We start from the raw sequence: 13,647 nt of genomic DNA, 5'->3' as shown, positions 1-13,647 counted from the left end.
ACAAATTTATTTTTAAATTTAAAAGTGTCAATAAATTCTAAAATAATAAAAAACATTTACAGCTTTCTACAATAACAGTTCAAATGCAACAGTAATCCTTTGCAGTCAAAGTTTTTACGATTGGACTCGATGATCTTAAAGGTCTTTTCCAACCTAAATGATTCTATGATTCTAAGTTGGGGCTAGGGCAGTATCATTTCCCTTGGCTATTCTGTACATATGTCAATTACCAAGACTCATAAGGCTTGCCTAAAGAGGTATTAGCAGTGACCATGATGCTGTACGCCTGAACCACTTTCAACTTTGGGTGAAAACCCAGCTTCCTTTTTGAATGTATTTTTTCCCATATAACGAACCTACCTGTAAAGCTGGCCTCTTTATGGTGTCAAGTAATAGCCCAGCTCTTGTAGCTACTGCTGGGTTGACATCTTCCACAGCAGTCAGGAAACAGCAGAATGCATGAGCCAAAGAGTACTTCAGTAGGTGGTTTTTTGTCACAGAGTGAATATCCAAAAATCTGCACAACACAGCCACCTTCTCCACTGTAGCAGCCATGCCCCCAAACAAAGAAAATATGCATATTAATTTAGGCAATGGCTTCTTTATGACCTGATTAATGTACCTCTCCTAGAAATATGCACATCTGAGAAAGTAACAACAAAAACTAGTTGGCAAGTGTTGTAATTTTGATTTTACTTTGATTGTCCAAAATGTCTCATGTTCTCCTCTATTTTACTGCATTGTTGTGCCATAGTTTTGTACCAAACTATCTCCAAAACTCCCCAAAGCAGCAAAAAGATAATCATCTATTATAGGCCCCCTCAGTTACAGCAGAGAAAGCTCTACCTCTTCAGTGAAGCAACAAAGAGCAAATAGTATATATTTCTCAGGCCTACCTGCTTCAAATCTCATCTTCCAATCTTTGCTGTTGAAATTGCTATTTATGATTGTCCAGAAAATGTCAGCTCCATGGGGAAGTGAAAGTGCATGAAGAAGTAGTGGGACTGCCAGGGAAGAAAGCTGAGAGAACTCAGACTTCACAACTCCCCATAAGCTGGAAAGACCAAAAAGAGCAAACCTGCTTATAAAAACACTCCCTTGACATCCTTTCTTCTAAATGTCTACCACTGTACTGTTGGTGGGAATGCACTTTTCATTAAAATCTCTATGAGCCATCCTGGGCATTTATGTGAATACTACAGAGCTGCTGGCAGGAGAACAGAGATACTTGCAAATCTTCAACTACAGCAGTTTTTCTTGAAAATCCAGGTTCAAATATTCCTTACATTGAAATACTTCAGATTTGACAAGAGTTTGCCTAATTCAAGGCACAACTGCCATAGAACATAATCTACGCTATGAATTAGCAGTTTCAGCACAACTAGCTTCAGCGCATAAGCCACATGAACTGTCTTGGTACCACAAATCATGTGCACCCACAAGCGACTAAGATGTCGGGTGTTCACAATTTGCTGGTACTTAGATTCAGGACAGTTTCTCTAGTCTGCTAAAACCCTACAGTCTCAGGGGATGCTCAGTGAAATTGATACAGAGCAGCTCTAAGCGCTGATGAACACGCTCTATTTCAGAACATTATATGCTGATGTTTTTTCAGTGAGTTTTCTGCAAAAGTCCCTGTCTCCAGAAAGAATCTTAAAATGCAGATTTCAATCCAATTCACTCTGATTCTAAATGAAAAAACTTCCTTTACCTCTTAAAAATAAGGTGCAATACTGTTGTTCTATGAGCTTTAATGCTAAAGCCCTATAAACTGTGTGCCTGCTTCTACATCATCCTTTCTTTTATTTTGTAGAGTCAGGGAAGATACCTCAGTCTCAGACAATGCTATTATTCAATTTGAGAAGCTCTGACTCACTGCAAAACAAGTGAGGCATGACAGAGTAGCCATGATGGACAATGCAGGGTACCTTGGTTTCATTTGGAACTTCTTAATTAGCCTGTGCAATGTGCCCTTATACAGTTGCTTAACCTTTCCACATTTCCCTATCACCCTTTGTTAATTTTCCATACTAAACCTTCAAATTCTTTGATGCCAACAACGAGTGTATAGTTGGAGAACCAACGAAGTGTGAACACAAAATGTGTGACAAAAACCTACCTTGCAATCAGCATGTGATCTTGAATATAGGCAAGAAATTGTGGATGGTCCTTTCTTGCTATATACAGGCATTCCCCATGAAGACATAGGATCTTCAGACAGTTCAGCATGTTAAAAAGAATGTCTGGTTCTTCAAACCTTGACATTTCCTGTGTAAGCAGATGTACTACTCTCAGCACGATGACGCCAGTTAACCAAAAATTCAAACTAAATAGACAAGTAATCAATGTTACCTGCAATATAGTGTATATGAGCTTCAAGGTAACTGGAAGTTGCTGATAACAAAATTTTCTTTCTGTGTCATTCTTTATCACTGTTAAAAATGTAAGTTACATAAAATGTTGTTAAAGTTCTCTCATCTTTGGATTCAAAATGAAACTAAAGAATGTCAAAGTGACAAGAGAGAAATTAATTCTAGCCACAGTAACCCCCCAGTCAGTAAAGTTACTACAGCACGGAATTTGGCATGTAAAGTTTTTGCTACTTTATATGTTCAAAAAGCCAAGATTTCTTCTAACACTTTCTTGAGAGACAGTCACACTTGCTATCAACATAAGTACAGCCTTCCTACTTAATTAATATGTTGAAAGAATTAAATGCATGAGAAAAAAGTGACTGTGCGTTGTTGGACTTGAAAGACCGCTTCAGAACCTTGTATTCTATATGAGTAGAAGCATTTCATTTAAAGCCTTACTGAAATACTCAACCTTCTCACCCTCCACCTACCGGCATTTTCTGTGGTCTCTGTGTGATTTCCTGGGTTTTCTCCACGTTTTGGTGCTGATTTGTCTTCCTCTTCTCCTTCAGTTCCTATAATAAACTCAGGTCTAGTATACAGAAGACTATCCTCGAGGTTATCTGTGGGCTCCTTTAAGAATATAATAAGTTAAATTTGTTTCTTGATGTTATCTAAATACATGAGGCCATATCCTGCTGTTTAAGTTACACTTGGTGTGATAAGCTGAGCTCAAATGAGGCAGACACTGTCTAGTTCCATGTCCACTTGTGCATTCAAATCACCTGCATACGTAAAATTCTGCATCAGCAAATGCATACCGACAGGAAGACTATGTTTCAAACATGGATTTAAGTGATAACACTTAACTGAAACTGTATATCCATATTGGAGCTGAGGTGGATCCAATCACAGGGCCGTAGTTTCACCAAACTTGTCATCCTTGCCTCAAAGGAGTAACAGACAAGAGCAGGGCGCATTTCCTACACTACTGTAGAGTTACAGGCTTAGAGGAAGGAGCTACTTCCATCACTTTTACGTTGAAAAAAGGACCAGGCTGGAGTTATTTCTGCCTGTGGCCAGGAGCTCAGGATTACAGGTTGCCATTGTGGCCTTTATGTTATAAATCGCAAGGTGGATCCTAGAAATGGTACCGAGCCCCAGCACTCAAAAAGACTTCCCCACTTGCTACTTTTCAGTTGAGGTGAGAATCTGAACTGAAAGGGCATGAGATAATTTTTCTAGCACAAGTTAGTGAATACGACATGCACAATACCTACTATTAGCATACACATCCAAATGGAATTCCAAAACTTTTACACATCAAAAGGCATCACTATGCCCACCATGGAAAAAAAATTACTAATAAACATCCTGCCACTACCATGCCACAGCAAATGAGGACTCAGAATAAGGGGAACTATGAGGTCTTCTGAACTATCAGATGGAACAGTTGCGTATAACAGACGTACAGCTTAAAATAAAATTAATCACACCACAGGTAATGTTTCAATTCTTCTGCAAAGCTACAGAGAACTTTAATGATGACTAGCAATTGAAGACTACATATCTGTGTCTGATAAAGTTGGATACTCACCCTGAAGTATATTCTGTTTTTCAACAGTGCTCAGCATTTTCAAAAATCAAGCAAGTACAAAGGCTTGCTCACTTGACAACTGATTCACTCAAAATCATTAACCATTTCAAAATACCCACTCTTAGCTTTTAAAAGAAGATGAAAAGCACTAAGTATTAACATTCCACATTTTATTTAAGACACAGTATCACAGGAGTGTCCTTCCAAAGTGAAACAGCACTTCAATGTTGATGGGAGAAGAGTTCATACTGGATTAATATTGTCATCTTCCCCGGGTTCTTTGAACCAATACAAACTTAGGAAATTTTACAATTCAATGGCATTTTGCTTTAACCTCCCAAATCCTCCATGCCAAAGGTCAGCGCAGCTTTGCTCCCTTGTGCACAATGTAATGAAAACAATGAAGAGGAGTTTCAGCACACCAATAATATAGGCCCTTTCCTGCTCTACTTACCACAAGCCTGATTTCTTCTTTTGGAGCAAGCTGTTCCAGCAGCTCAAAACCCAGCTGGTAACACAGAATGCTGGACTGACACAGACCACATTCAACTGCTTTTTCATCTTTCTGACAGGTGTGAGAACCACCCCAGGGTGCCTGGAACACATTGTTTATGATGGATATTATATCTTTTGAAATGCTGTTCTCTAAGCCCAAAGTGACACCATCATCCTGGAGTTCCATCTGAAAGAGAGTGAAAAGAGTAAGAATTTATTATTTATTTAAAAGCCAGAGCGCTAACTATTCTGCCTATTCCTACACTTCTGCTAGTGTTACATTACAGTACTGGGAAGAGTTTGGCATAAACTGGAACTCACAATTTTAAACTGCCACTGGTGTTGAGGCCCAACCTCGAACAGCTGGAGTACATAGACAATTTCAAGCACAGGATCCATGAATTTTACCTGGAGACAGTTATCCAAAACACTTGGCCTTGGATTCACAATGTACAAATTTAGCTATCCAAAAATTATGCATCTAATCTAAGCCTATCAACAAGCCTCTGCTTCTAGTCTGTAGAAATAAACATATCTCCAAGGAGAAGTTCGTTTCACTCATATGAGCTATCTAACATGAATGTGGAGGTATCCAACTTCTCTTCATTGAACATGAACCTATAACTCCTATATGGGTAAAGGCAGATGACAGAGGGATTTAAATGCCTTATAGTTCATGCCAGTCCCTTAGCAGAAAGGAAGTCAATATAGGACTGAAGGAGAGCCAAAAGTGACTACAGAACTTCAGTGTCCCCTCAACATGGGTGTTTTTCTTCTGTGAGTACCTGCTTCAAGATGAGATCAAACATCAGAATGAAGCAATTTAGATTCATTTCATCATCTTCACAGTCAAAATCAATTGTCTTTCCACTGGGGTGTCCAAAGTTCTTGAAAGGGCTGTGAAAAGGACTACGTATTGGACTCCGAAACGGGCTCTGGAAGGGGCTTGGGAAAGGACTCAGCATGTTGTGCTGAGCTCTGCGCCCAGGGTCAGAAGCAACGCTTACCTGAAGACAAAGAATCAACATGTCCAAATGACTGTTACGCATTTAAGCAATCTCATTCTATATGAAACTGCAGAAAATGGCAGGAACTTTGACAGCCTTACTATTCCCTTCTGTAACTTTTTTGCAAAATATACACATGTCCCTCAATACCATTAAGTGATAAAATATGATAGACGTACAGGAATCATATTCTGCACAGATGTATATATTCTCTTAAGCTAAGTGGCTGACATTCATCATCTTATTCCTACTAACAAGGAATTTTAACATCATAAACCAAACAGAAAATTGGTGCAGGCAGTACAGTGGCCATCAGGTTACAATGATCTGCTCCATGATCCAGGGACAGGAACTTCAATAGTAGGAGGCTATCTCAAGAGAACAGTGTAACTAAGGCTATACCAAGGATACAGGTAGCTGGAAATGAACAAGACACAACGGTAAGATGTGCATATCTGCACTGATGTGCATGTCTGCATTGATTTACGTCCGCACCACAGTAGGCCACCTAAAACACCCTGAGAACCTCTAAGTGTTGCAGGAAGATACACAGTTAGATGACACGAGGTCTATTTTTAGGCCAGCTATGGTCTGAAGAAAGACCAGACAGAAAGTTTGTCTGTTCTTTCTGCTTAGTTTAGAAGCGGTCATGGGCTAGGTGTTGGAGTGCTCTCTGTGGAGCTACATCAGAAGACAGGCAGACCACATGTAAGGAAATATCAACTGCCGAGATGCTGTAGTTCCTTAAATCTAAAGATCTGACCTTTCAAGCACTCTTGTTCCTGCTGTCCTTGAAGCACTTGGTCCAAGACTACTGGGTAGTTACTCACATGAGTCCAAGTATGTGTAGGGCCTACAGATTTGTACATGTTTTCTTCCAGACAATAAGCCTTTGACAGACAACTTTAAATCAATTTTTGCATCTCTGGGATGGGGAAAAAAAAAATTCAGGGAAGCAGAAATAAATTCTGCTCTGTCACCCTTCCAAAACATACCTAGGCCCAAATTTGTACTAGAATACAAAAGCTCACTCTGGGTGACCAGTTGTCCATAACAACTTGTTGTTGATGGTTATTAGTAGAAGGTGCAGAGAATGAAAATGGTTGGAAAAGATACCAAGAACACTCCAAACGTATCCCAAACAAACCAGTTCACTAAGAAAAAACTGCACAGTTTTTCTGCAGTTCCTATCTGCATTATCTTTACACTGACCATGTGACCGAGTAGTATTAATTGAAGAAGTCATGCCAATTTTCTTCTATTTTCAAAATTTATAATATTTCCAATCAAAGGTTGCCACATTGAAAGATGACTTTTTAATTCTTCACATGCATTCTATTAGGAAAACTGTTCTAAGCAAAAAAATAAGCAGGATAAATAACAGTTACCCTCCGAGCTGCAAGATTTCCCGCCAGTTCACTGACCCTCGATTTTCTTTGATTTGCTAACTCTTTTACAGAATTAACTCCATCAGAAAACATGCTGATTAGTAACTGAAGAGGAACAACAATGTCCAGTTCAGATAACACCTGAGGAAAAACAATAAATAAAAAAGCATGTTTCAAGTTTGATCAAAAATGCCAGACATTTTATAAGCAACTTTCTCATATGACCCTCAGTTCAGCAAGTTCCATGCATTTGATTTTGGGATTCAATGAAGTGAGCTGCGAGCTTAGATTTCTGTTAGAATCAGGGCAAAGGAGAATGGGCAAACAAAAGGGTATTTTCAAAATATTTGTTGGCATCCACTTGGTGTGCCTTGAGATCAGTTTTATGCACAAACACACAGGGATGTGAAGTTCCACAAAAGTATTTCTGTAAACCAAAATTACCACCAATGCTTGGATGAATAACTATTTACTATATTTATTATTACTTAAAACTGAATTCCTGCATTTACTCTAAGAATCCAGTCAGAATGGTTGCCTACAGGTGTCAACATAGGATGGTTATCTGCAAATCACTGAGGGAATATTCATCATCTGTTTTGTCACCAACACTCAGAGAAATATGAGTTCATTCGTACTTGTCATTAACTGTTATTAGGTCAAGAAAAATCTTAAAAAAAAAAAAAAGTACTTTACTTGAAAACTCTGCATATATGAAAATTGCTACAGTCATCAGGTAAATTGGTCTTTGCAGAGGCTTAACCAAAATAACCCTCAGCAGAAAAGAAGCTATAATGAAGAATACAGGTATTATTCTGAGGTGCTGTAGCAAATTTTATACCCTTTTGAATTCACTGCCCCCAGCTGACATGATTGTCCCTGTAGCTTTTGAATATGAACACTGAGTGAATACCAGCTTTGTGGACAAATATAGCACAAAAGCACCAGAGCAGCAGAAAGCTTGATGGGTACAGAGCTAGTCAAATCCAGATCTTCATATGCGAGAACAAGTACAGCTGCTTCTGGAGTCTGGAAATAATTTTGGAATCTACAGACCAAATTCTGTGGAGACTAAAAACTACTGCTGGCAAAAAGTCAGACAGCTGAATGGCCCTAAAGACACAACTGATGTTCAAAGGTAAAAGGAATTTCCAGGCGTCCAATATATTGCCCATGGTGGGCTAGGAACATAAAGCTTCCCAGGATCTGTCTACCAACCATCCTTACACTGGGGCTAAGCAAAGGGCAGAAAGGTTCCATGATCCTTGGAAAAGTGGTTTCTTTTTTTTTTCTCCCCCCACTTTTTTTTTTTTTCTTTTCCAAAATCATAAGCTGCTTCAGCATGACTTGTCAAGAGAAGACACTTACATGCAGCCAAAGCAATGCTTGCTCTTGCACAGAGGACGGATACCCTGTGAATCGACAGCTAATGAAGCCAAACATCTCCTCCATGGAGAAAGGGAGAGGGCAAAGTTCAATGTCAAACATTTTGCTGAAAAGTAGGAAAAAATATAGCATCACTGAGTTACCATGGCATACATTGTGTGAAATATAACAGAAAACTGGTAGAAAGGCAATCTCACTACTAGCATCGACGATGCTTCTGCAAACTTACTTGCATCCCCACCCTCCACGGGAGTTGAGCTAGGCTGCTGATACCACCTGCCCTGACTGCACAAGGTCATCTCTGAATTTGGCGATGCACCTTAAGAATTTACATCACACCTCATATCATGCCCAGTTTCATTTGATAGCAATATCTTTTTCAACATCTAACGTAAAAATCAGAAGATTTCTCATCTCATCACTCCTCCACTATTCCATGTTTACACTAAAAAAGTTTACATCAATACCACAAATGAATTTACAGTCAGTTTCAGAGCCTCTTCATCAGTTAAAAGGCAATGTGACGTTTTATTGTCAAAGGCATACACCAGACATGAAATCATGACTCAGCCAGCCACCATTCTTATTCTGGCGTTTTCTTTGCTCAAGAGGGGAAGATATTAGCTAAATCAATACAAATCATCACTCTTTCAGTGCCAGCTCTACTAATCTCCACCATTTCTCATCAACAGCTAGCCAGGAACAGAAAGATGCTTCTTCCACCGTGCTGCAGGAAGCCACTGAAAATGTGCCTTGCTCACAGCAAAGAAGCATCCATATAGTTGGCTCTTGATACAGATTCAAGGATATCAGGAGCAATAAAAGGAAATGTTCCAAAAGCTTAAGTGCTTTAGTCTAAATATGTCACAAAAAATTCAGAAGCATTCACTCACTACTGTCCATTGCACACAGGCATTTTATTTGTTGTCACCATCTTATTGTGCTAAAACCCTCAACAATCAACATATGCAACAACAGAATGGTTCCTACATATGTCTACATACCTCAACACTTCCCGGAACTCTTTCAGTTGATTATCAGGCACTTCCGTCCTTATAGCTTCCAACCACTCTGGCATGATACATTCCCACACTGGCTGGTTTATCACATTGTACGGAATCAAGCAAAGGATTCGATTCAGCCCTTCTTTTAATTGGGTCACAGCACTACACGATTTGTCCCAGTATCCACCAACCTGTGGGTATTTCCAGGAATCATACTCATGAACATATTTCTAGTCCCTGTAACTTGCCCAGCACCATAAATTTGCTCAGTGTGTTGCAGCCGAGAAATTGTGGGGAGCGATTATCAGCACCTTCCAGCCTGAATTTAGAATTCAGCCATGGGGATTGCATTGGTTTTTTTCCTCTCTCATTTGACCAGCAGTACATAAAAGCACTGTCCAAGGTTTAGATGAAGTTTGCTCACTTCCAGGCCATGACACAGAGTAACCTCTCATTGTTTACAGTTCTCAACAAGGCACAGATTTGTTCGGTCAAACTTGCACCTTCAATTATTTGCTCTGGGCAACTTGTTACAGTGCTGCGTCTTTATTTTGAAAAACTTGCTCTGTACCAGGTGTTCTTCTGTGGTTGTTTGTTTTGGGTTTTTTTGAGGGAAAGGTTTAAGTGATGGAAGCCAAAACATACACTTCTAAGTAAATAAGTAACTGGCCTACAGAGATTAATTATTCTAACTGACCTCAGCTCACATCTGCCATTCCTGACTAATGGCTCTAGAGATGCCTGCTGTTTTGGCAGCAACTACTGGTAATCTCAGCCAACACGCTATTTTTTCTCCATTCATCACAGCTAATTTCATGGCTATTTGTCTTCATGTTCTAGTGAACCCTTGCAAATCTGGCAAGTTGTCTGTCTAGTCTTATGTATTGCAGTGGGGGTAATAAAACTCAAAAAAAGGGGCTGGATCCAAGACAAGAAAAAGATCCGTAACAGATTACAGCATAAGGTTCAGTCCTTGTTTTCCCCTTTAGCCTCAAAGCCCTGATCTCTTTTCTTCAGTTCTAACATTCAATTAATCCATCCACCTCTCAAATTTCCTAAGCTGCCCTCCAGTCCTCCCACAGCCAGGTGTTTCTTCAGAGCGATGGTTTAGAGTAAGACACATACACATGCTGGTCTGTACACATACAGCAAATCCCACATATTAGGTCATGAAAAAAATCCATGGATGCACACTTCATCCCTGATGATGTAATATATCACATCAAGTCTTTATGGCCCTTCCTAGCCTAGCCACTTAAATTTAGGAAACAAAACCAACATGTCCCATGGACATTTTACATAAGAGGGTCACAAAATGAAAGTCTTCTTACAAAAGCACATGTAGTATAGTTGGCAGTGATAAATGAGGAAAAAGTCTTAAACCTCTCAAATATAAAGTTCCTATTTTCATGATGTTTCATTTTCTATAGAGGAATATTCACATGTCTGACTTTGTTGCCTGTCTTTACCATCCAGGTTAAGTGGCGAGTTCTGCTTCATAATTAATGGACAGAAAGACAGACTCTTTCTAGAAGCAATTCCAGCAACAGTATCACTTAGGCACCCTGAATGACATTCCAGATAAATCTTCCATATGCAATAAGATGAACCATAGCAGACTAGTCTCTTAGCTGAGTCACTTAAATTAGGTACCTGGAGCTACAGGGCATCAGTATGCCCAGAGTTCCTTTCAGTTACAACTGTGTGATTCCATGAACCTTAATTCACAGCTGCAGAGATGAAGTATGCAATGAACAGAGAAGCATTAGTAAAGCAGGACTAGTAAAGGACAGGCTTATAACTGGGAGCAGATAAATGATACCTTTTACTAAAGACAAGCTTGGGTGCTTCAGCAGCATAACGGAAATGTGTAGCTATCAAAAATGTATAGTATCTTTCAATACCTATAATATTCTTCCAACCTGTCTTCATATTACTGTAAATAATCCCCACTCTCTAACACAGTAAAACTAAAAATGCTATGAAGAGGAAAAATTCCTGAACTCCACTGCTCCCTCAACCACTGAGATTTCTTTTGCCTTGACAGAGCTGGGGGAGAAATGGTCTTTATACTTAAGACTTTAATCTCTGAGGCAAATAAAGGAACCTTCAGATAAATTATTCTTACCCTGGCAAACTCCATTGGTTTAGGAAGGAGGCACATAACCATGACATCAAACCGTACATCACAAACAGTCTTCAACCACTTAGTAACAAACTGGGGTTTGAGCTTTTCAACCAGGCTACCAACTTCATCATCCATCATGTAAGCTGTAGAGTGAAACCACTGGAATACCATGCTAACCAGCCTTGCTAAACTCTCTGTGGGTGTATTCTCACTGGGAGTGCAAAGGCTCACCTGGAAGACAGAAACACAAATCAAGTTTCATTTCTAGAATTAAAGGCGGCAAATTGTCTACTATATTTTGCATATTCTCAGAGATAACGAGGATGCAGATTACATAGAAGACAAATGAGCTGATCAGTTTTAAGTAGAGTTTGGCACAGGACAATTCACAAAACATTTCCAAATAACAGTAAGAAGGAAAAAAACCAAGCACTGAATTTTTTGTTTCTTAGTTTCAACACTGAAAATATCTATACAGAATGCTTTGACAAACTGAAGCCTTTTGCTTTGAACTTTAAAATTACTTTTCATTTCAAAAGGTAATGTAACGCCTGGTAAAATATATGATACACATACACACATATAAAACATACAAGAAAAAAAGACAAACGAAATTAAGAGTTTCAAAAAGTCTGAAAGAAGATGTCTACTTAATATAATAAGTATTAAGTATACTAAGTCTCTTGCTTTGCAAAAAGATTCCAATTTTGATTTTTTTGTCCTCATTTGGGGCGGGCATATGAGTTTTACGTTCTCAAAAATTCTCATATAATAATTAATATTCTTTTCCCCTCCTCCAAACTCTTTCCAAAATGATGTCTGCACTGTAAAACTGTCCCAAATCTGAGACCAAGTCTGTACCCCAGTTCACAGACCAGGCACACTGCTAAGCCCTTAATTACCTGCTAACTGAGCTCTTGGTATCTTTTAGGGACAGGAGACAAAGTTTCAAGTCAGGCTGCTGCACTGAACCCAAAGAATGGAAAATAACAGATGACAGGAGATTTAGGAAGCTACTTTAACCACCTATCAGCTGTTTGTTGCCACTTCCTAGTGAAAGCTGCACTCTCAGCACTTGGCAACCTGAAACCAGTGACTGCTGCCTTGCAGCAAGTGAACAATGGAGAAACATTCATGTCATTTCTGGGGAAACAGCTGACAGCGCTGCTTCCCAGAGAAGACCAGAACCCATCTAACAAGTGCTTTTCCTCCGTGTTTTTTTCTTGGGATGAGGCAGCTAACAACACCCTTGCCAATTCAAAGTACAATCTTCATTGTTCTACTTTGTTGCAGGCTGAAGTTAAGGTGTTTGCTTCCTGGTGCTTGTCTCAGCTGACTGTTAACTCAAAGGTAGTATCAGCTGGCAGCCTTTTTAATAGGAACTCTTGAGCTCTGTCCAGTTTCTAGATGAGAGGTATTCATTTTATGAAAGAAAACAGCAACCCACTATTTCTCACAATCTGTGCTGTCATCTCTGCCAATACTCACTACAGAAAGATCAAAAGATTTTATAAGAACAGAATGAAGTCAGTGAGCTCCCCCTCCCTAACACAGAAAGATAGACTCTTAATGTCAAGGATGAGGCATGTACAGTGTAACAAAACCTGTTCTGTTCTCACTTCAATTCTACCTGCGGAAACATAGGCCTTCAGTCTTTACAAAACATCATTTTTTATTATTACTATTTCATTAAGGTTGGAAAAGATGTCTAAGATCATCGAGTCCAACCGTCGACCCAACACCACCATGTCCACTAAACCATGTCCCTAAGTGCCACATCTACACGTCTTTTGAATACTTCCAGGGATGGGGACACAACCACTTCCCTGGGCAGCCTGTTCCAATGTTTAACCACTCTTTCAGTAAAGAAATTTTTCTTCACGTCCAATCTAAACCTCCCCTGGCACAACTTGAGGCCATTTCCTTTCATCCTATCGCTTGTTACTTGGGAGAAGAGACCAACACCCACCTCGCTACAGCCTCCTTTCAGGTAGTTGTAGAGAGCGATGAGGTCTCCCCTCAGCCTCCTTTTCTCCAGGCTAAACAACCCCAGTTCCCTCAGCTGCTCCTCACAAGACTTGTTCTCCAGACCCCTCACCAGCCTCGTTGCCCTTCTCTGGACATGCTCTAACACCTCGACGTCCTTCTTGTAGTGAGGGGCCCAAAACTGAACACAGTATTCGAGGTGCGGCCTCACCAGTGCCGAGTACAGGGGCACGATCACTTCCCTGCTCCTGCTGGCCACACTAGTTCTGATACAGGCCAGGATGCCATTGGCCTTCTTGGCC

General features: G+C 39.8%; 1 protein-coding gene across 1 annotated transcript in view; it reads right to left on the bottom strand.

Moving 5' to 3' along the window:
- LOC103923928 (protein unc-79 homolog) overlaps positions 1-13,647 on the bottom strand; it is a 113,706-nt gene that overhangs the window by 83,770 nt on the left and 16,289 nt on the right. The window contains exons 11-21 of the mRNA XM_009332368.1: positions 11,360-11,590; positions 9,232-9,422; positions 8,210-8,333; positions 6,842-6,982; positions 5,232-5,453; positions 4,406-4,633; positions 2,846-2,987; positions 2,353-2,432; positions 2,120-2,268; positions 897-1,054; positions 361-542 (exon numbers count right to left, since the gene is read on the bottom strand). Coding sequence (XP_009330643.1) covers positions 361-542; positions 897-1,054; positions 2,120-2,268; positions 2,353-2,432; positions 2,846-2,987; positions 4,406-4,633; positions 5,232-5,453; positions 6,842-6,982; positions 8,210-8,333; positions 9,232-9,422; positions 11,360-11,590 — 1,848 coding nt within the window. The remainder of the gene's footprint in view (positions 1-360; positions 543-896; positions 1,055-2,119; positions 2,269-2,352; positions 2,433-2,845; positions 2,988-4,405; positions 4,634-5,231; positions 5,454-6,841; positions 6,983-8,209; positions 8,334-9,231; positions 9,423-11,359; positions 11,591-13,647) is intronic.

The sequence above is a fragment of the Pygoscelis adeliae genome, unplaced genomic scaffold, assembly GCF_000699105.1.
Source record: "Pygoscelis adeliae isolate BGI_AS28 unplaced genomic scaffold, ASM69910v1 Scaffold429, whole genome shotgun sequence".
NCBI classification, from domain to species: domain Eukaryota; kingdom Metazoa; phylum Chordata; class Aves; order Sphenisciformes; family Spheniscidae; genus Pygoscelis; species Pygoscelis adeliae.
The sequence above is the reverse complement of the archived record's forward strand: the minus strand, read 5'-3'. Positions and strand labels throughout refer to the sequence as shown.